Source organism: Dryobates pubescens, chromosome 17 (genome assembly GCF_014839835.1).
Source record: "Dryobates pubescens isolate bDryPub1 chromosome 17, bDryPub1.pri, whole genome shotgun sequence".
NCBI classification, from domain to species: Eukaryota; Metazoa; Chordata; class Aves; order Piciformes; family Picidae; genus Dryobates; species Dryobates pubescens.
Window position 1 is genome coordinate 11,757,332 of NC_071628.1, and position 23,362 is coordinate 11,780,693.

The following is a 23,362-nucleotide window of genomic DNA, read 5'->3' on the forward strand; positions in this document are numbered from 1 at the left end:
GCCTGTCAAACCCGGTCTTGGCTATCCAGCTGGAGCTTGGCAGCTAAATACCATATCCTGTAGGGCCTACAGGACAGCTAGGGAGGGAGTTTTTACAAGGATGAGGAGGGGGTGATGGCTTCAGAGTGAAAGAAGCTCAATTTAGATTAGACATTAAGAAGAAATTCTTCCCAAGTGGGTGGTGAGGCACTGGAAAAGGTTGCCCAGAGAAGTTGTGGAGGCTCCAAGGCTTGAAGTGTTCAAAGCCAGGTTGGATGGGGCCTTGAGCAACTGGAGGTGTCCCTGCCCCATGGCAGAGAGTTAGAACTAGATTATCCTTAAGGTCCCTTCTAACCCAAACCGTTCTGCTATTCAAGCACTGGGGGTGGAGGGTGGCCTGAGACCCCAGCACCCATCGTACCACGTGCCCAGAGGCCATGACTGCAAACTATCTTGGCAGGCAAATAGTGCTTGTCCTTACATCGAACTCATTCCTAGGGCTGCTCTACTTACTACACCACCTAAATATCTCCTTACAGATATCTGAAGGGACCAGAGAGCAAAGGGGGTTTTACACATATCTCTTACTCAGGCCTTGTATGAAAGGCTGAATTTAATTCACAGTAAACAAAATGTTATATTCTAGAAGCAAAACTGACACTACTAATTTTTCAATAAATTAAGGCCTTCAAGGTAGTGTAGCTTAACAGCAGAAATAAGTTCTCAAATGAAAAATTAATAAAAGCTGTCTGACAACATAGATGTTAACATTCCAGCAAAGGCTGCAGCATTTGTGCGAAAACATTTTGGCTCTGATCTCATAGATGACAGAGGCACTGTCAGCCGTAATAGGATCATAACTACATGGGTAATTAACTTGTAATTCCTTACCCAAACAGCAAACTACTAGAAATGTGAGGAAATTACATCAAGTTTAATTGGAAAAGGAGGAAACAGCAAAGCTGTTTCAAGGTCCAATAGGCATTTTCTCTTGCACTGTCCCCTGAGCTCACAACATATATAATGCAGTGTTCTTAAATGGGCTTAAAAATCTCTTGCCAGCAAGGCTGGCTCAGTAGCAAGTTCACAAGCAGAAGATTATGTATGCTGGACAGCTGTGGGTTTAAGTGAATACATAAAGCTCAAATGCTATAGTAATCATAATAATCAGTGATAATATACAGCCTGGCTTCTGTCAGGTGAATCACTACTGAGCTAGACTGAAGGGATATGCTCCACTGAAAACCCTCCCTAGCTGGACCATTGGCCACTTTATTTACTATTGACTTTTCAGAGATCTAGCACACACATGTTGGATGGGGATGTATGTATATATATATAATTGCATGCAACATTATGATAATTTCTGATTTTTTTCTGAATTTTGATTGTTAATATTTTTTTCTAGAGTCTGATCTTGATTCCAACTCAACCCTATAGTAATGCTAATTTAATAGAGAGAAGGACTTTGCCATTAAGTGTTTGCATAGAACAGAATAGATACTTCCATTTAATTGTGGAGTAATGCTGCCCACATGTCCAGCCATTTGAGTTAGTTTGTGCAGGATGCATGTTTTGTTAATCCCACACTTGATACTCTTCCTAACACCACAGCCTTGGGAGTCCCACCTAGAGTCAATGACTGCACTCTGCAGGGTTTATAAATACCACCTCAGAAAGTGAGAGGGTGCTCTGGCTTTAGCAAGGGCTCTTTATAATTGTTCCAAGTACTTCAGATCCAGGAATCAACATTCAGAGCCTTTTCTCAGTGTATGACATTCATCCTGGTGACACTCAAGTAGCACACTGCTGAAGGACAGCTGGGGCACATCTATATTTGTTCCATTGCTCATTACTGGCATGTTCCTATCTGAGCAAAGAGGAGGTCTAGGGTTACGGCAATAAGTCTTCCAACTGCAGTCATAGGAGAGTGGCAGGGAATTGCTTTCGTGTGAATTAATTTTTACTAGGGGAAATACATGTGAAGTTTGATGCCATCTGAGCTATCAGGAGAATTTATGACATCCTAAGAGAGAAGGCAAGTTTTTAGGTAGTGACATTTTTTGTTATAAATTTTCGATAGCTGCTGGTCACGGATTTAAACATTCTTCACTGTAACTGTATCTGCGCCTGTAAACTGAGCAAACACGGAGCAATCATCTGAAAATCTTATTTAGGCAGCAGGGTTCCAGACAAGCTTAATTATGGTCATTTTAATCTATGTAATTTAATTTCATTTTGGTAGGAAAAATACTTGTTAATTCATTTTCCTAGTTAGTAGTAGCTTCTACTGCAAGCCTTATTGTTATAATTATGGGGAAAAACCATCTTTGAGGGAGCCAGACAACATTTTCTGGTATGTGTCAAGACCTTTTCTCTGTTTAATATGTTAGAATTTGCATGATATATTTTATTGTCTTTAACATAAATTATATTTCTGCCTAACTCCAGTGTTTTTGTCTATAGTAAGATATTGCTGCTTGTAGAATCCACACCCATGTCTGCAGTGCCGGAAGACAGACAGTGAACTTCTGTGTGTGTTTTCTTACCGATCTGGTAGGCTGGATTGTTTTCAGTCATTGATATAAAACTGGAGTGGGAAATTTCTTAGTATTTTTCACTGGTTCAGGAAGTTGCTTTCTAGTAAGGCACTGACTGTGCTGACTTCGTTAGCTAAGTAATTCTCAGGAATATTAGTAAAAGATTGATGAAATGAGGTGGTAGCAAGTACTTGAAACCACAAAGACCGTAACAAGTACTTTGAAAGCAAAGCTTATGTGAAAGCTTCTGCAGAAGCTCTGATAACCTTGATGTCTGACTGACCTTTTGGTTTTTTCAATGTGAGAGAGTGGCTTCAAAGATTTCATACACTTCACTTACTAGGACTAGATGTAATTATGGTTCATGAATATTCAGCTGACATCTTTCCATTAACTTTATTGATTGTAGTAGCAAATTGCTGATAAAATTGACCTGAGTAGTTTTGTAGTTGTCATTTTTGTGTGCTGTTGAACAGTGGAAGGCTGCAGCACTCTCTCTCTACTAGTGTTATTTCATGTGCTGTTGTTAATACAGTCTGTTTTGGGCAATCAGTGTTAAAATTGCCTTTAATATTGTTCTACATGCATCTGCTTTATCACACAGCTTCGCAATTTGCTTCTACATGCTGTTTTCACACTTCCCTCATTGCACAGAATGGACAAAGTATGCAATCTCCAGGTCAGAGCTTTCTCTCCATTCAGGGGTCAGACCTGCCTTACTTCCTAGTTATGGTATGCTTTATCATGGAGATCATGACTAGTTTTTTTCTGAGCTTTACTTATGTTAAAATACATATTTTCACAGCACCTGAGAACCCCCAAAAGGCAGTATTCCCCCCTGTTTACTAGAAAGGATCTGAAACCTGGAAACTGAGAATAATGTTAAAAGAAACCTCAAGTTTCAGTATCAAGAATAGCAACTTGAAAAATCCAGAACAGCATTTTTCAGGGCATTTACTATTGTGTTATATGGCATCAGTGGTCACAAAAGAGAGCATCTTACAGTATGCCTGCCTGATGGTTCTGAAAGTGCACATGACAGCAGCTGAAGAATGAGCAGACTTCAGACCAGGCCATCACCAATTGCACAGAACTGCACTAAGTGCACCTGAAGCACCATCATAGAGTTGGGCTGAGGATAAGCCTACTCCACAGTTGGGAAATCAGACATCAGGGTCACAGAGGATGCACTCAGAAAAACATAGGATGCACATCAGAGACAGCTCTCTGCTGTGTGTTGCACAGAGGTGAGAAAAAATAAGCTTCCTATGGCTTCACTCAGATCAAAACTACTGGTTTTGATCTTTTCTATGCCTGCCTCCAGGCCCTATTCCATCTGTTTATTTTTAAGCAGGAAAAACTCATGCTTGATATCTAAGTATGCAACTAAGGATCTTTCTTATCTTTTATAGGCTTGAGACTTGACATCTCAAGAGCCTCACCAAGGATACCAATGTCCTCCAGATCTGGTAGTGCAAGAGAGCATGATACTAGTGAGCAGTTGCACAGTTGTTCGGCTTCCCCACCAGTCCCAGAGTCTAGTGAGTCTGAGGCTGAAGGTTTGATATTTTACCACATGGATCTTTATGGATCAAAGGATAGGTTTGATATCTTTCCTGAAGAGCTGTCTGCTCAAGGAGACAAATCTCTAGGGGATATGAAAAGGGACTCTGTACTGAGTAGTGAAAAAATCCAGTACTCACAAGAAGCTGGCTATGATTTGGAAAAGGAGGTTGCAGAGTTGGCTAAGATGTATGGAATTGATGAGGATAGAGAAAAAGAGCTTGAGCTTCTTGGACATACAGAGATGGTGGAGAGCAGACGGTCACTTACTCGCACAGGGAAGGCAAGATCACAAGGCTCCATATTTAATGCATCAGAAAGCAGCTCTCCAGTAAAAGGTCGAAGTCAAAGCCCAAAGCAACAGAGGCTTCCTGGCAAGGTTTCTCAAGATGAAGATCAGAACAAAGCCAGAGCAGAGGATGAGAGCCCCATATGGTCCAGAGAGGGGCTTAGCAGCGGCAGCATGTCAGATGAGTGGAACAGTCAGGCTGTCAGTGAGGAGGAGGAAGCTGCAGATGTTTTTTGTTCTACCTGCAAGATACCAATCCGAGCTTTTGACAAACTTTTTGGTGAACACAAGGATCATGAGGTAACTCAGCTCCCCAGTGCTGTGGAAAGTGAAAAGGTAAGAGTAATACAAGTGTAACACCATGTCTCTAAAACAGTGTAGTAAAACATACTAAGAATGACACTGAGTGTTTTGGTAGGAAGAGATTCATAAAAACATGTGCAAGTTGGAAGAGCAGATTGCCCAGATGGAAAACTTTGCCAGTCACTTGGAGGAAATCTTCATCACTGTAGAGGTAAGGCATTTTACCTTGGGCTAAATTTGTGGTACTCTGGTTAGAACAGTTTTAGCAGTCATACTGTTCAGTTGTTAATGAGCTGAGTAATTAGAGTAGCAGAGCACAGAGTTGTCTTGGGATTTGCCTAGGCTGAAGTACTCAGGAAAATTAATCCTAATGATTTTTTACTTTTTTTTTAAGTGGGCTAGTAAAACCATGCTAAGCACTTGCACAGATACTTGACATTCAGAAATAGTGACCCCCACTCAGGTTATCTTAGTTTTAAATGGCCAAGGACCTGTGATCTAACTAGTCCACCCAGAGCATACCCCTTGGGTTCACTCAGTTTCATCTACAGAAGTTCCAGATAGAGGCAAACCCTTGGTCCAGCTGTAGCACTTCAAGGGTTGTGCTCCTGCTTTGCTAATGGCAACTGGGTACCAGGGGAAGTGGCTCAGCTGGCAGCAAGTCAAACTGAAGCAGTAACTCAAGGCACCCACTGTCTGTTCTCTGCTGCATGTGGCACAGAAGGACATTAGTTGCTCGAGTAGTGGACAGCTACTGGCAACAAAGCCTCTCCTGCTCCTTAAATCTTCCTTCCTAATGCTCTCTCCAGCAGTGAGTGAGGATACCAGCATTAACTGCTTAGCTTTCCCAGTGTGAATCCATGGATCCCACTGGGTTGCCATGGTTTCTCTTATGGAAGGATGCGTTGGTGGAAATACTTGTGAGATTACAGCTAGGATATATCCCTAGTTGTGCTCCCTGGGTTTAGGTTGGAGACAGTTGTCTTGCACCATTGGTTTTATTATATTTTCTGATGCTGCTACCAAATCTAACTCTCTCTTGTACCTCAGTGGGGGTAAACGATGAGAATAAACCCTTGAAAATGCAAATTAGTCAAATTGCAGCTTCTGTGTAGTGGCATTGCCACCCTGGCAAGGAGAATTTTAGGCAGACCTGAGTAAGATTTTTCCCTGGCTGACCTATGAATCAGGCCTGATGCCAAGGAATAAACTTAAAATGCTTTGCAGGAAAACTTTGGGAGGCAGGAGCAGAACTTTGAGGTGCATTACAATGATGCGGTGCAAGTGCTTGCTCAGAAGTATGAAGAACAATTGGAAGCACTGGGGGAAGAGAAGAGGCAAAAGCTGGAAGCTTTATATGAGCAGCTGGTCAGTTGTGGGGAACATCTCAACACCTGCAAGGAGCTGACAGACACAACCCAGGAGCTTTGCCTGGAAAATGACAAAGCCAGTTTTATGAAGGTAAAGTGCTTTAACTAGCAAGGCCCCTTCTGGATGCTCTTTGATGCTTGCAGCTAGTCTCCAGTTGGAAAGTCCCAAGTGGTTTATTGCTAAAGAGCATTTGGAGTGCTCAGTCTATGATGCTGTCACTACTCCAAGTGTTTGACAAGGTGGCATTGACTTAATGAGGCACTACAAAGGGGGCCGAAAAGGACAGGCAGCAGTAGAAGTTTGTAACTTGGATGCTTAATGATTTGTGACTCTCACTGGGGTTCAGAGAGAAGATACCTCTCTAAAAGATTTATCTCAGGAAGCTCTGGAAGCACATAGTATTCATTGCCTCATGCAGGCTCAACTTTCCTGCTCACAGCAGACAGGCTCTGCAACCACTTTGGAAGATGTTTCTTTTTTCTTGCTCATTTTGTTGGAAAGTTCAAGCTGAACAGGAAGCTCCAAACTACATACATCAGGAGCTCCTGCAAAGTGATGAATTATTCCCACTGTTGAGGAGGTGTCAAGAAGTTATTTTTCCTTAGTAGGTAGAAAAATAATTGGGAAAAAACTGAGAATTTTCACTGGTGAGTGATTGCTATGAGTTGTCCTGTGACTCAGGTGGATGGGAGCATTTCTATAGCACAGTCACAGTAACTACTGAAGCAGACAGTAAACAAATCTAACACCTCCAGTCTGCTCCAATGGATCAACTTGCTGTGTCACTCCAACCTGTTGAGTTCTTCACATGAGCTGACTTTTCCCGTTTCTCTGCATCTCTGGAAGAACCTTATTTTCTCCTTAGCTCATAAACAGTTTTACATCACCTTTAGGAGCGATTATTCACCAAGAAGCAAATAGCTCTTAGTCATGATCTCTCCACTGCTCAGGTTTCTCCAGGGACCATATGTCTGTCTTCCAGCAAAATGCACTGCTCAGATTCCTTGCAATGCAGATAATTTCACTAAGGTCTTTTCCCCAACTGCTGTTGATTTTTGTTTGTGAAGGATCTGTTGGCACTTTGGACAACTGAGGAAGGATACAGTCCAGAGTCTAGCTGTGCACACACTGGTTATTGCCTGATGTTGCATGTCATCAGTCAAGATCTGCCCATTTGAATGGACAGTTAGGCACAGCTTTGTTCTTAGAGCTGGGTAAGAGCCAATTGGTTCACTCCAGGGCTGCATTTGGAACAATGCATGTAAAACAGGTCAACAGCATAGTGTAGTCTGACTCTGGACTAATGCAAGAAATGTATCTTTTCTGTCTTTAACACTCTCTCTCTCTCTTTTTTTTTTTTTCCCTCCTTTTTGTTTTTCTCCTACAGGCAGCAGTTACCATGGTTGAGAGGTAGTATCACAGTCTGGAATTTGTGTCACATTTCTTCCTGCTAATTGGAGCTGATACTGGAGACACTTGCACGTCCTGGACTCTGTTCAGGCACAGAGATGTTACCTAAACTACTAAAGCTATTGAATTCTTCAATATTTCTCTTTTAAAGTGCATCAGGAAAAGTTGCTCTAAGAAGTTTAACACTCAAAACCAGTTTTGAGCCAGTTTCCAATAACCCCAAAGGAGAGTTAGAGCATGAGTAAATCACTGTTTTCAGCTTAGTCATAAGGAATGAATTTCAGCGACTGAAAAACAGGATTGCTGAAAACAGTTTTTGGAACAAGTGCTCTGGATACAAATCCAACCAAAACTGAGCCCCCTAAATAGATTAGTAACAGGCTTATTTATGCATTAGTATAGAAGGGTTGAAAGTCAAGCTGTAGCAGCTCAAAGCAGATACTGAAAGATCTTGGAGTAATTGGACGAAGTTTTAAGGCACACAACTCAACTACAAAGTCAACTACACAAAGTCAACTACAGAAAAACACCCCAACCAAATAAAACCAACATTTAAATTGGTGGTCATCATTTATGACAACACAGTTTGTCTGTTGCAAATTCACAAGACCTAGAACCATGAGGTCCTGAGCTAGTTGTGGTATCATGAATTCAAAGTAATAAAAGTCATGGAGCTAACAGCTTGCTATCCACAGAGAGCAACCACCTGCTCAGCAGCAGTGTGGCGTGCAGCAGCCAGCTCACTGCAGGAGCAGGGCTCACAAAGCCTGGTCCCTCAGTTCCATCAACCAACTCACAAAGCCTGGTCCCTCAATCCCATCAACCAGCTCACAAAGCCTGGTCCCTCACTCCCATCAACCAGCTCACAAAGCATGGCCCCTCACTCCCATCAGCATTCAGCTCTGTTTGGCATCCTGGAGCACTGATCTGACGTGTATCTCTCTATCTCCAAGCAAAGGTCATGGTGAGGCTGACCTGTGTACAACTATGAAAGCATTATTTAAGGAAATGGCTGTTATTTCAGCTCTTTCTTCTTACCAATAGATATCATAGAAAGGTATCTCCAACAGTATGTCTCTTGCAATTGCACATGCCTTTTCTTCCTACAATTACAGGCTGGAAGAATTCTTAAAGAAAGAAGTGGATTTAGAGCTTTCAACACAGCCAGAGTTTGAAGAACGGGTCATAGATTTCTCAGAAGTTGAACAACTAATGAACTCCATTAATGCTATCCCAGGTACTCATCCTAGCTGATCACGATTTCAGACCTATTTGTATTTAATTAGGATATATTTTAAACAGAAGTCCATTACTTCTTTCAAAGACAAATTGCAAAGGCAGAATTAGCTTCTCCCTAGGTTTTTTCTATTTGCCTATACATACTGAGACACAGAAAGCTATTTTTGTTTTCTTTTGTTTTCCATTTGTTTTCAGTATAAAATTGCCAGAATTACTTGGTTTGGCCTTCCCTGCTTTTGCTGAATGGTTTCCTAGAGGACTCACCAAGACTACCCCTTCCTGTTGTTGGGTCATGTGTGCTTAGTTAGTGATAACTTGTTTTACCTTGTAATTGCTTGAATGAAGTAGAGAGGGACATCAGACTGTTGGAAAGAACAATATGCACTTTTTGTGCCTCTATATTGTGTTTCTCTTAAGTAAAATCACTACTTGTTTGCTGGTGCTGCTGATCCACTGTTGTACAGCTGTTCCCTCATTTCTCCTCCAGAGGCTCCTCTGCCCTGAGCTGGTACACAGCAATGCAGTGCATGTTAGGTGTTACTTCTGCGGGGCAGTGCTACTCAGTGGGAACAGCAGACCTCAAAGGCATGGCAGGTCAAGTTTACAGAGAAAAGTTAGGTTAAGACTTAGGGTTTTGTTGTTTGATTTGAAGCAAGACTAGTTCATACACAAGTTCAGTGACTTGATTATTATTTATAGATCCTAACCTTTCTCCATATCCTATTCAATGCCTAGACCTTATGCAAACACCTTTGTGAGTAACTTTCCACACCTATACAGTCAAAAACTGACCTGTTTTCCCCTTTGCAGCTCCTTGTGCCCCTGTGATCAATCCCCAAGCACCCAATGCAGCAACTGGCACCTCACTGAGAGTTTGCTGGGGTCTCTTTTCAGATGACACTGTTGAATGTTACCAACTGTGCTATAAACCAGTGAGCCATGAAAGGCACAGTGATGAACAAGCAGGTAAGCAGCCCTGGACCCAAGGACACACCTCAGCCCTCCACTGGCAAAACCAGCTGGTTTCAAAATGCTTCTGTGCACTTTCTGTGCACTGTTTTCACCATCAAAACTGTTACATCTGCCACTATGTTTCCTGCTTCTGGCTTTGTCACTCTTCCCCTGACAGGCTGCCATGCTGCCAGATGCAGAGAGCAAAAACAGGATGGGGTGGTAGCTGGGACAGCAGGACTGGGAAGAGGACAATGGAGAGCCAAGTCTCAGCAGTAGCATTTCCTTTACAGGAGAGCAGGCACACATGTGCTGCATCTGCTGCAAAGCACACAGTTTTTACAGAGAGCAAACCGTTATACTATCAGCACACCCACAGAACCCCCACAGTCATTTTACAGTTTATCTCAGTGCTCATAATGGGCAGTAACTCCCAATTATCCATGTGCACCAAAAAAAGAACCACTGGACTATCCTAAAATGCCCAAGCCTTGTTACAAAACTGTCTTTGCTAATAATACTCTTGCAAAACCTTTTACTGAAATTACCCAGTCACTTCTCCAGCAAAAGCAGAAGCCAGTAGAGTGCTAAATGACCAGTTCAGAAAGAAAAGCAGGGATGCAGAGCAGCATCAACTCCCCATAATCCAGGAGGAAGCAGCTAATGACCTCTTGTGCCACCTGGGCACTCATAAGTCCATAGGGTTGGGTGGGATTCACCTAAGAGTGCTGAGGGAGCTGGCAGAGGAGCTTACCAAGCTTCTCTCCATCATTTCTCAGTAGCCCTGGTTAACAGGAGAGGTGCCATTCGACAACTGTAGGCTTGCCAACATGACATCCATCTACAAAAAAGGGCCAAATGGAAGATCCAAGGAACCCCAAGCCTGTCAGCCTGCTTGAGGGGAGGAAGACACTGCAGAGAGATCTGGGCAGGTTAAATCGATGGGCTGAGGTCAGCAGAGCGAGGCCTGACAAGCCCAAGTGCCAGGTCCTGCACTTAGGTCACAACAACGCCAAGCAACGCTAAAGGCTTGGGGCAGAGTGGTTGGAAAGCAGCCTGGTGGAAAAGGATCTGGGCATGGGCAGCTGGCTGAACATGAGCCAGCAGTGTGCCTAGGTGGCCAGTGTGCATCCTGGCCTGGATCAGGAATAGTTGTGTCTAGCAGGAGTAGGAGAGTCACTGTGCTCAGTACTGTGTTCAGCTGTGGGCACCACAGTAAAGGAAAGACACTGAGGTCCTGGAAATTGTCCAGAGAAGAGCAATGAGGCTGGTGAGGGGTTTGGAGTGCTGGCATATGAGAAGCAGCTGAGGGAGCTGGAGTTGTTAAGTCTGGAGAAGAGAAGGCTAAGGGGAGAGCTTACTGCTATGTACAGCTACCTGGAGGAGGTTAGAGTGAGGCTTGTGCTGGTCTCTTCTCCCAAGTAACCAGCAATAGGACAAGAGGAAATGGGTTTCATTTGTGACAAGGAGGGGTGGTGTTAGATAGGACATTAGGAAAAATTTCTTTGGTGAGGTGTTGGAACAGGCTGCCCAGGGAGGTGGTGGAGGTATTCAAGAACCATGCTTCAGGATATAGTTTAGCTGGCAGGGTAGTTGGGTTACAGTTAGACTCAATAGCCTTAAAGGTCTTTTTCAATCTTAATGATTCTATGATTTTATGATTCTATTCCAGTTTTTTAATGAAGAATGAGTGGTTGGCTCCTTCCTTCTTTCAGAAGCTAATGTGTTACCTGATTACTGCTTCCTTACAGGAAAGCATGGTGAAACAGCCTGACAGCTGATCAAAGGGCATGGAGCACAAGGAGCTCTCTGGAACTCGGCACACAAAACAGTGTGCCCCAACTTGATTATCTGAGGCAGCCTTGGGGAAGGGTATAAAGTTACTGTAGATGCTTTGTTGTTTTCATTTCAGAGCACATGCTAAAAGTCAAAGAAACATACTGCACCATTACTAACCTGCTGCCAAACACACAGTATGAATTTTGGGTCAGTGCTTTAAATGCCTCTGGTATCAGTCCACCAAGTGAGAGAGCAGTTTATGTAACAGGTAAAAATATTTTGTTCATATTACTATTATGACCTTCATAGTGAGATTCACAGTCATCTCTGGGTTTTATGCCAGTAATGCTTTCTGGGTGCATTGTTTCTTCTGATCTAAGTCTACTGACTGCGTGAGGATTTCCTGCTTTCACTTGGAGAGCCTATCAGGCCAGCTGTCCCTGCATTAGAGATGAAGAGACTGAAGCACAGAGACAAAATACTTTCTTTAAATGCAAGCATGTAGAAGAGCTGGGAATGAAGCCCAAGTCTCACAGTTCTGCCAAGTGGATGCTAGCCCCTCCTTTTATTGGCCAGTAGGTATTTTGTGGATTCACCTGCTGTGCTGCCCTTTGTAACTGCAGTTCAGTCAAGCGCATCTTGTGAAATTCTGACCTGCAATTGAGCAAGTCAGTGTGAGACCTTAAAGCACTCATTCAAGTCTGACATCTTAGGGCAGAGAAGAGATGCACCTCTATGACAAAGATAAACCAAATGATAGGAAGAAATTGGTTGTGTAATCAGTCTCTATCTATGTTACTTCTCTGATTAATTCTCTTGGGATCTTTATAGTCCAAATTAATCTTCGAAGAGCACTGTTAATTGTCCTGCCTGCTGTTTATTGTCCATTGGGGAAGCAGGTTTCTTTATAGTATTAGTAAACAACAACTTTGTTCTATTTTCTAAGTCTTCAAAGCATGCTTGTTGCAAACATCTTCAAGCAACAGCTTAGAATTGTTCTTTTGCCTACTTTGCAGCTCCTTCACCACCTACTATAAAGACTGGAAAGATCCGAAGCTGTGAAAACGCAGCACTGGTGTGCTGGGAATCTAAAGACCTTAACCCTGTTGATTCCTACACAGTTGAATTGTCCAAGGTGACAGATGAAGAAGACAGCAATAATATTACTGAGTGAGTCACTATTCTATGCAGTCCATAACCTGTAGAGATGAAACCATTTCAAGTCATGTAGCATCAGATAGCACTAAGGAAGGACCAATGCCCCTGTGGTGGATTCACCTTCATAAACATTCCTCTTAAAATTAATTGTATAAATGTTAAATGAAAATGACAGTACAGGGTATGGGAGAAGTGTAGAAGCCAATGTAAAAATCTGCATAGTCTGTCACAGACTACCTCTTGCCCCCACTACTGACAGCTGTGCAAGGTAGAGTGTTGCAGGGCAGGGGAACCAGGTGATCAGATCCAGTCAACATGGTTCATGAAAGGCAGGTATTTCTTGATGAACCTGATCTCCTTCTACAACAAGGTGACTTGCTTAGTGGATGAGGGAAAGGCTGTGGATGTTGTTTACCTAGACTTCAGTAAAGCTCTTCTCCTGGAAAAACTGGCTACTCATGCTTTGGATGGGTGGATGCTTCACTGGCTAAAAAAATGACTGAATGGCCAGGCCTGAAGAATGATCTTAGAGGTCTCTTCCAACCAAAATGGTTCTATTAGTCTATGATTCTATGTTGTGGACAGGTTACAAGAGAAACTGATCATGTGATCTCATCTTTGTGGTTCAGAAAAATTATCTTAAATACCTGTTTTTCCTCTCTGCCCTCTCATTTTCCTTGGATGTATTTTCTGTAGATCTATTGTTGGGATTCCTAACTGTGAAGTCCTAATTCACCTCCAGCCAACACAAAGCTATCACATCTGTGTTAGAGCCCTAAACCTGGGTGGTTCCAGTGAGAGAAGTGAGCCTGTCCTGATACACACCACAGGTACTGTACAGCTCGGAACAATTCCAGCAGCCTATTGCAGCATCTGTTATCTCAACAGACAGATTTCTGCTGGTTTCAATGGCCTCTGGATCAGGGCCTAATCTTTTGCATCTAACTGCACACAGGGTAATCTTTAGGGAATGAAAAACCCTCACTTTTTGTAACAATAAGTGCATTGCTTTAGCTCTGTAATTTAATATTTTTGTTTCTGTCCAATACATTTGACACTTGAAAGTGACAAATTTCTAATCATTTTACAAGACAATATCACCCCGTGCCTCCAGCTGTTGCCAGCTTGCCAAGTACTGATATGCCAGTGAAGAAAATTGTAGTGCAATTTTACTTTACCTCAGAGATTACCTTGTAATGATGCTGCTGCTGCTCCTGGAAAGTATGGCTGAGACAGTCAGCACTTTCCAGAGTCATTTGGATAGTCAAAAATCTTTCTTTGTCTCCAGCTCGACTGGGGAAGCTCTGAGGGCTGGTTCCCTTTATTCATCAGGAAAAAGGCAGTCCAGCTCTCAGCTGGAAGCTTTGCATTTGGTGACTGATACAGCATGATCACCTCTGTTTTCAGTGCTACACTAGGCAAGGATTAACCTTCTCCCTTAGAGGGAAGTTGGAAGCCCTTTCCCCTCCCAACCATCTAATCAAAGTTCATTTTAATGTTATAGGTAGACATCTGTTTTCATCTTCAACACTGCCATAATGATGCTGCAACTTCACTGGGGTGTCTTAAACCTCCCACACTGCTCACAGGTGCATTCACACCACACCTCCACACCTGTGTCTCTTCTGCCCTTACTTTCCATGAGAGATTTACAAATTGTGCTTACTCAGCAAGCTGACCATGCACCCACTAACCTGCAAAAGGCCACGTTTCAGTAAGGAACCTGTCTGCTGCACACCAGTGGCACCACAGAGCAGAAACGGTCATTCTTAAAGACTGTCATTGTCATACCATTGTTTGTGTGTATTTCAACTGCTTAAATCAAACTCAGAGTTTGGATTTGCCAGTTCTGCTTGCAGAGCATGTGTTTGTTTTCAGCAGCACATGCCCAGAATGGCCCTGTCACTGTTTGTATTGTATTGGCACTGGAGTAACTTGCAGCTCGATTATAATGATTTCATTGGGATTAGCATGAAGAGATCTGTCTTCTCTGAGTCAACATTATGCAAACAGCTGATGCAAATGGATCTGTCAGCTGCAAGTGCTCACCTCCAACACTGGGAATGACCTTTGATTCTTCCTTACCCGGGGTGGATACACAAACACCAACTACAAACAGCAGCTGTGACGTAGGTGTCTGCTCATCAGAGTGCAGTGTGTCAGACCTGCTTTGTGAAGTCTCCAAAGGGACAAGAGCAGAATTACTTTTGTCCTGGTTTGGCTTAGCTGATTTACCTCTCTGAGGGCTGATGTGATGAGGAGGTGCTGAAGCATGAGGGAGGCTGCATGTGGCACCTTTGTAGAGATCTTGTCTCTCAAACTGTGCCTGGCATTTTTTGCAGAAGAGTAAGACCATGGAGGGGCCTTTAAGCCCCCTTTCTCCTTTCAGTGATTAAAAATGGATCACTTCAGGCCTGATGATGACTTGAAACTGGACAGTCCATTGCAGGGAAGACCTCTCATCTCTGCCTAACTAATTTCTGCACAATGCCTGCAGCTTTGAGCCCTAGCTGGATTCAAAATCAGACTAAGGCTCCCTTTCTGTTTCTCACAAGGCTGTAACTAAACAGTGTTAAGCTATAAAGCACCCATGTATTTGAAAAACTCTCAATAGTAGCCACAGATTCCTTACAGAGCACTAGTCAATCATTTTGTGAATTCAAACAGCATTTCCTCACATGCTTGCTCCAAGCCCTAATGCCATAAGGAGTTTCTGGAGTTATCCTCAGGCATTTTCTCTTGCAGGCACCTACTTCTGCCTTAATGAGGACACAGCCCATCCTTTACTGGCGATCCTAGATGATGGATTTACAATTGCATGTGATGAACTGGAAAGCCCAGAGTGTGATCTGCCTGTCTATGATAACAGTTTTACAAGGTATATGGAAGAATTCCAATTGCAACTAATGTGTGTGGTATGTCGCTGCTTTGCACACACTGACACACCCCTAGCTGGAATTTAAATCCACTGAAAAGGTTTACTGGCACTGCAGCTCTCTTTCACCTTCTAGCCAGGCATTGACCAAGTGAAACTTCCAGACTGTATGTGTGTGTGTATAATGTATGGTAGGTTTTTCCTTTTTGGTTTTTGCATAAGTGACTATGATTGTCCTCAGTTTTGGACAACTGCATACATCTTTGCCAGTCCTTATGAGGTACTCATCTTTTGCATAATCACATATATTTTAAGGGCTCCATTCAGTTTGAAACTAGGCTTTCTCCATAGTTCCTTGGAGAGTAAAACTCCATGTCCATTCAGCCAGGCCCCACAGTTTCACTAGAGTTACCATTCCTGAGCACCACTACTGAACTCCCTGTGGCTTGCAGCTCTTTTCTGAGAATTCCTGTTGACTAACACATGCTAGCTACAACATCTCCCTTTGCATGATATGTGCACCAACTTCTATTCAATTCCAAAACTTTCTTCCCAGGTAATATTTACATAGCCCAAAACCACCAGGAAAAATGTCACAAGAAAAAAAAAAAATAAAAAAGGCAATTTTGGGGTTCTCTTTCAATTAGAGAGAGCCAGCATTTGCACCCTTCCAAGACCCGAGAAGCTGCTCCTCTCTGCTGGCTGTTGCTCCCTCTCTCTTCCTGCTTCCTCTGCAAGCTGCCAAGGTGCATAACGTGCAGGAGTCTCTGCCCATCCTTCATTGGTCTTGGTTTCACACAAGGAGATTTAGAGCCCAGTTTTATGTAGCTGTGTCCAAGGGAAGCCACCAAACACTCACCTTATATCAGTTACAGCAAATACTACAGGATGGGCAAAAAAAGCCCATTGGTGCTGGCGTTCTTTGGAAAGGGTTTGTGTGGTTCAAAGCACAGCTGATCTGTTTGGGCTTTTTAACTAGATGCCAGGAAGTGTCTAGTGGGGCCTTCAAACAGCTCTCATTGATTTTGTAAGTTTAAATTTCTTCCATTAGTTGCTCTTTGGGGCTTAAGCATCAGTTGGAAGTTAATGCAAGTTTATAAAGAGGATTACAGATGCAGCCAGCCACAGTTACATACAAACCTGCTTAGACATGTTAAGTAACACTGAGCTAAATTTGCACATTAGAAATCTGCTGCTGAAAGATCTGGCTGATACTGTTTGGGCCTACAGGTGTTCCTTTCGAAAGAGAATTAGGCCCTTTGGCATTGAAGTGAGAGACTTAGCTTGCTGAAATGCATGTTTACAGCCAGAACCACAGAACCACCATACAACCAGGACAGGCATCTGCAAACAGAATAATACAAGCCCACAACTTAGTTCTTCCATGGAAATGCATTGCTACTACTACATTCTACTACTCAGTAGGAAAGAGCCAGGAGATAGACAATTCTCATAGTTAAAGTCATCATGATAAGACTAAATGGGATTCATAGATTCATAGAATGGTTTAGATTGGAAGGGATCATCTAGTTCCAACTCCCCTGCCACACCTTCCACTAGGCCAGGCTGCTCAAGGCCTCATCCAACATGGCTTTTAACACCTCCAAGGAGGGGGCACCCACAACTTCCCTGAGCAACCTGTTCCAGTGTCTCACCACCCTCACTGTAAATAATTTCTTCCTAATCTCTACTCTAAATCTACCCTACTCAAGTTTAAAGTCATTGCCCCTTGTCCTATCACAACAAGCCCTTGTAAAAAGTCGTTTCCTGGCTTTCTTGTAGGCCCTCTTCAGGTACTGGAAGGCTGCTCCAAGATCTCCCTGGAGCCTTCTTTTCCCTAGGCTGGACAGCCCCAACCTATAGGAGAGGTTCTCCAGCCCTATGATAATTTTCATGGCCCTCCAGCAGCTCCATGTCACACTTCCATAGGGTGGTTTTGTGTTTCACATAAACAGCTAGAGCTGGCACTCAGTCTGAACTCTGGGACTGTCTGATGCCACTGTGAACTTTCAGAATTCTTACACCAAGATACTGTGAAAAAATAATAAGAAAGCTCTCCAGCTGAAATGACTAAGGTTCACAGACTCTTCTTTGTGAAGTTTGTGTGATCTCCAAGAATCTGATGCATTTCCTTACCACAGCAGCTCCTATAGTCTAACTTAGGCTTGCCTTGGTGCCTTTGCAGCTCTCATTACTGTGGTAATATTTTGCTCACAGATGTTCACTCCTTCGTTCTGCATCATTCTTTTTCCTTCTCAAGCTGTAGCAAGACAGCCTCACTGAGTCCTGATTTCAGCAGCCTTTAAACTACTCCCAAGACAACTACCTGCACTTGCAATGAACCATACACTTGCTTTAAGCGATTGCTGCTGAGATGGCAGAGTACATCTTGCTGTGCATGCCTGTCCTGACACTGCAGGCCCCTTGAATGCCGAGTGCAGTTCTTTCTCAGCATCACCTAGAGGTAGGCCAGCTCAGCCTCTGCCAGCAACATCCTTTGCCTTTGGAATTTACAACTTTAGATGACCCTACCACAGAAACATACAGGTTTTGTGTGACTACCCATTCAAAACTGAAGGCGTGTTTTGAAACCTGCCAGCTCTTGCGATGCAGCAATGACAGCTAGTTAATATACCATGTATTTTTCCTTAGGAAAAGAGTGTGGTTTTGCAGGATCATATTCCTCTCTTAAATCGAGTTAGGGTGTTTCAGAAGCATTTGGCATGGCTTCTTTTGCCCAACTTTCTTGCTTCAGAATCTGTTGTTTTGCAGACTTGTGTCTTCTAAATCCCCAGCTCCTCTCAGTCTGTAAGTCAAGCTGAAGGGTCTCTCCCACACATCTTTTAAAAGAATTACCTTCTACATGGTTCCTATCATAAAGGCTAGGAATCACAGTCTGCTGTTACACTTTTTTACAGCCCACTTACCTCTGCATATTCTGAGCTCTCCTTCTGTGTTCAGTTCTTGCTGGTCCCTCCAAACACAGCATAGGCAGGGCTCCTCCTCTACAGCTGCCCCAGGTGGTTCATGCTGTTACAGTGCTCAGTTCCTGATGGTGAGTAACATTTCAAGCCCTGGGCTGTTCAGGATGAAAGTACAAAATATGTAGCCCTTTTTCCTTGCTATACTGGGGTTCATTGGAGCACTCTCTTAACAAGTAATAACTTTCCCAGAAAACTCAGCCAGCATAGGATGATGTTCTCCCTGTGCCTGAAAGTGCCCAGGGCACTCATTTATACAAAGCTACCCACAGGTAAAAACAGGGTAAGTGTCACAAAGACAGGCCCTCAGCCTGTAGACTTTGCTGTAGTCAACAATCTATGCTGCACTCCTAAGGAGACATCAAAAGTGGCTTTTGTTTATTGATATGCATAGTCCAGGTGCATTACATACCTGAACACTGTAAATAACATTGCAGAGTCCCTCACACAGCATGTATTCCTGTCTGCCTCTCACAGGTGCATTGGGATCCTGGGCAGTCTGATCCCATTTCCAGGAAAGCACTACTGGGAGGTGGAAGTTGCAGAAGATACGGAGTACAGAATTGGTGTGGCTTTTGAAAGCACTCCCAGACATGGTTATCTGGGGGCAAACAACTCGTCCTGGTGCATGAGGCATATCATCACACCATCAAGGTAAGGGCTGCAGAGGTTCCAGATCTGCTTACAGGAACATGTAAGCTACATGTACATCTGCAGGCAGAGCAGCTGAGGGCCCCTGATGGCAGGGGTCAGCCAGAGATTTTGTATCAAATCTAGACCAAGCACTTATCTGGGGGCCTCTGACATTCCACCATTGCACTGTGAACTGGTATTGAAAGGGTACTGGCACCTTTAACCAAATCCTCTTCCTTAATGACATTCTCACCTTGAAACAGTCAGTCTGAGCAACAAATCTGAATAAAATCTTAGCTGTACGGGTCTTGGGTTCAGGTCACTGAATCCCCAGTGGGAAGACAGAGAGTAATAGATCCACATAACCTACAGATCTGGCTAAACCCAGTTGTATGCAGTTGGTTTTGTGCTCTCCTATCTATGGATGTAGCTCACAGCCATAGCTGCAGGCAGAAAGGGCAGCTCCTCTTTGTCCCAGCTGAACCTGCTGTCTCTTCCCCAGATACCATTATGTTAGCACCTTTACCTTTGATTCCCATGTGAGATTGGGACACCCTGTGAAGCATTCGGGAGAAACAAATCACACCCCCAGGCATCCCTGACTACTTCTTGTCTGAATGGCTCACTGCCCAGCCTGCAGGAGTTGTCAGGGTGCTGCTGGATCGCCTTGAACAGGGAGCCTGCAGAACACTTTCGTGTCTTCAGCATGTTAAGGATGGCATGGCACAAGCCCAAACCTGCCTGTCCTCTGCCTGCTGGTACACAGGGAGGTTTTAGATGGAGCTCAGTTGGCTGGAGCACACACTCCTCCTCAGGCGCCTGCTGCATAGCCATTGTCCTCAGCAGTGCCGGCACTGCCTCCCACTCGGCAAGAAATGCTGCTTAATGAGACCAAACCCACTAAAGCTAATGACTTCCCCTTACACTGCAGGCAGGCTAATGGGATTTCCTTGCTACATTGAGCTAAGAGGTACATTGAGGTTTGCTCTCTTTCTTCTAGAGCAATCATCGAATGTTTTGGGTTGGAAGACTTTTCAAGGTCACGTAGTCCCACCTCCATGCAGTAAACAGTGACATCTTTAACTAGGTCACATAACTGGAAGCCCTGCTCAGTATTTCACCATCCTCATTATGAAAAAAATGCTTCCTTTTATCTAGTCTAACCTCCCCTCTTCCAGTTTAAAACCATCACCCCTTGCCCTGTCGCAAGAGGCCCTGGTAAAAATTGTCCCCATCTTTCTTAGAGGTCCTAGTGAGCATGGACTTCAGAGAGAAAAGAGAGCTAGGCCATTACTCAGTTTGAGTCAGTCATATCCATTTCAGCTGGGAAATTTTCTCAGGCTTGAGTGGTGTGAGTGGAGGTAAGTAGTGAAGAAGCTGGCCCTTAAGGAATACCAGAGAACTCACTTCCCCTGAATGAATCTCATTTCTGCTCAGAAGTCTCAGATTTTTGGTTGCACCATACCACACTAGGGAGGGCTGAGTAACTGTTAAAAGACCTCAGCACTACTCAAACAGTGACTGCATGAGGAAGAGGGCTATCCTCATGACAAAGCTGTGTGTTCAGAGAACATCTCCCTGGCCTCCAATAATCCATAGTTCAGGAATCACTATTAAAAGACATCACCATCTAGTATATGAGCATGAAGACTGGAACTTCCCCATCAACACTACACTGGCTGAGCAGGGAGGTCTTGTAGGAAAAGCAGCCAGAATGTTGTTTAGAGAGTGGAGTTTGGAAAAATGTCCCATAGTTAGGAGGGTGCCTAGCCACACTGAGTCAGGCAGCTTCTGCCCACAGGATTAGGCTCCTTTGCTGCTGCTGTGAAGGTGGGCATGAGCAGTTCCTCCAGCACTGGCAGGAAAGAGGTCTCAGGTCCTCAGGGAGCACATGGGGAGCATGGCAAGACCTAGAACAGAACTGCGTTCATCTCACCAATGCCCTTCTTTAGCATGCTTACAGCTAGGGGCAAGGCTGAGGACATGACAAGGGCAAGCCTAACTTGTATAACAGAGGGCAGCCCCTTCATGCAGGAAGGGACTTCAAGGCTAAGCCTAGTGGCAAGGGTACACACTCCCATTTATGGGACACTGACATTGCCCTCCATGGTCTGTAGGAAAAAAACCACAAAGTCCCAAGTACTACATCCAGGTCTGGAGCCCTCAATACAGGAAGGACATGGACCTGAGGGAGCAGGTCCAGAGGAGGGCCACAAAAATGATCAGAGGATTGGAGCACCTCTACTATGAAGACAGGCTGAGGGAGCTGGGGTTGTTCATCCTGGAAAAGAGGAGGCTCCAGGGAGACCTAATACTGGCCTTCCAGTACCTGAAGGGGGCCTACAAGAAGGATGGAGAAAAATTGTTTCCATAGGCCTGTAGTGGTAGGCTGAGCAGCAATAGCTTCAAACTAGAGAAGAGCAGATTTAGATTTGATATTAGGAACAAGTTCTCTACCCTGAGGGTGGTGGAACACTGGAACAGGTGGTCCAGGGAGGTGGTTGAGGCCCCACTCCTGGATATATTCAAGGTCAGGCTTGAGGGCTCTGGGCAACCTGATCTAGCTGAGGATGCTCCTGCTTACTGCAGAGGGGCTTGGACAAGTTGATCTTCAGAGGTCCCTTCCAACCCAGACCATTCTATAATTCTATGCTTTGACTATATCTAAGGGCTACCACACACCCCATGGCAACCAGAATGAAGCATGAGACAAGGCTTATTGCCCAGGTTAGACAGGCAGGCCTGAGCCTGCTCCTCAGCAAACACACGCTGCTCAGCAAACTGGATGGAACTGGGACAGTAAGCACAAAGCACACAGAAGGGAGCAACTTGGAAGCAAGAAGCGTATTTTGGAACATACATACACAAAGCTCCTCCTTTTGGGAGCAGCCAGGGTGCCCTCAGGTTTTGTTGTCTCTCTTGCCTACAGGCACAAGTATGAATTCCTGCACAACGGGATGACACCAGATATCAGAATTACTGTCCCCCCCCGAAGAATTGGCATTCTGCTGGACTATGAGAACTGCAGACTCTCATTTTTCAATGCAGACATTGCTCAGCATCTTCATACATTCAACTCCCACTTCCAGCATTATGTCCACCCCTGCTTTGCTTTGGAAACACCTGGTATCTTACAGATACATACTGGAGTTACAACACCCCCATGGACTGCCCTCCTATAACCCCTGTTCTGCAGATACCACACCTATGTATAACCTGCACTGAGCATGCCCTTTCAGCATTAGCTGCTCCATCATGCCTGTTGTAAGCCTGCTCTCTCCCAAGAGAGCAAAGCAACCCTGACCCGAAACAGCTGCCAGGCCTGAGCCCTTATGTTGCTTCTGTCCTGTTAGACAGGATTTAGCAGAAACCCATTTTGATCAGAAAATCATCAGCATCATAGAATTCTCCAGTTTGACACCATCCTTTCGAGGTGATGTTGACACCAGGCAGCAGTGCCAGCTGGTGCCCCCAGTACCCATCTGATGCCTAGGAAACTCCTCTGTTCCAGAACAATCAATTCCACTCTTCAATCTGCTGAAGATCTACAATTGCAAAGAAAAACAAAAATAGCAAAAGGCATTACCCCTGTACAGCTGCTAGACAGAGCTGAGAACACTCCAACCACGAAGCTCATCTCACAGTCAAGATTTTTGTTGCTACATGAAGTCTGTGGCAGAAGATAATCAAATCCATCTCCCTTGTGGGTGAACTGCTGGCACCTACCATGCAGAGTGAGGTGTTTTGGAATACCCAAGCATGCACTCCAGTCTGCAGTATTAAAACACACTTTTACAGAATGCCCAGGCTTCTCATTCATTCATTCAGGGGAAAACCAAAATGAAATGAAAGCAAACCAAACAACAGACCAAGGCCTTCTGCAGTGCTTGGTTGCCCCTACAGAGAAACCTACAGCATCATTTTCAGCCATGCTCATTTTCACACGCATGTATCACTCCACTCACAGATCTGTTGTCCCTCTTGGTCCTGAAGAATTCCCACCCCTCATGCTCTGCCCCTGAAGCTGAAAGTATCCAAAGCCCAGCACTCAGCTGAAATGTCCTTGTTTAGGCCTCGCTACCAGGCAATCAGGTACGATCTGTCAGGCAGGCTTGCTTAGCTCTACACAGCCTTGTGTATGTCAAAACTACCTGAATTCAATCAAGAGTCGTTAACAGAGAAGCTCTTTTACAGATTTATTGCATGTTCATTACAAAATCATTGGTTGAAGTTTCCATTCTAGGGGACAGTGAGGAACAGGTGGTGGCCTCTATAATAAAGAGGGTCTCTA

At 44.1% G+C, this 23,362-nt stretch overlaps 1 protein-coding gene across 1 annotated transcript; it reads left to right on the forward strand.

Annotated features, from left to right (window-relative positions):
* The first annotated feature begins 1,876 nt into the window (after positions 1-1,876).
* FSD2 (fibronectin type III and SPRY domain containing 2) lies at positions 1,877-23,015 on the forward strand. Its single transcript, XM_009897277.2, has 13 exons — positions 1,877-2,335; positions 3,932-4,707; positions 4,790-4,885; positions 5,902-6,135; positions 7,433-7,455; positions 8,571-8,692; positions 9,505-9,660; positions 11,558-11,692; positions 12,441-12,594; positions 13,279-13,412; positions 15,328-15,460; positions 18,916-19,092; positions 22,001-23,015. The coding sequence occupies exons 2-13, from the start codon at positions 3,973-3,975 to the stop codon at positions 22,251-22,253; spliced, it is 2,352 nt and encodes a 783-aa protein (XP_009895579.2). The 5' UTR covers positions 1,877-2,335; positions 3,932-3,972; the 3' UTR covers positions 22,254-23,015.
* The last annotated feature ends 347 nt before the right edge of the window (positions 23,016-23,362 follow it).

Excerpts from the sequence above, each read along its gene's own strand:
- FSD2 (XM_009897277.2), top strand. The coding sequence starts at position 3,973 with ATGTCCTCCAGATCTGGTAGTGCAAGAGAGCATGATACTAGTGAGCAG. Across the intron at positions 4,708-4,789 it reads GTGCTGTGGAAAGTGAAAAG|GAAGAGATTCATAAAAACAT; the intron begins GTAAGAGTAATA and ends GTGTTTTGGTAG. Across the intron at positions 4,886-5,901 it reads AAATCTTCATCACTGTAGAG|GAAAACTTTGGGAGGCAGGA; the intron begins GTAAGGCATTTT and ends AATGCTTTGCAG.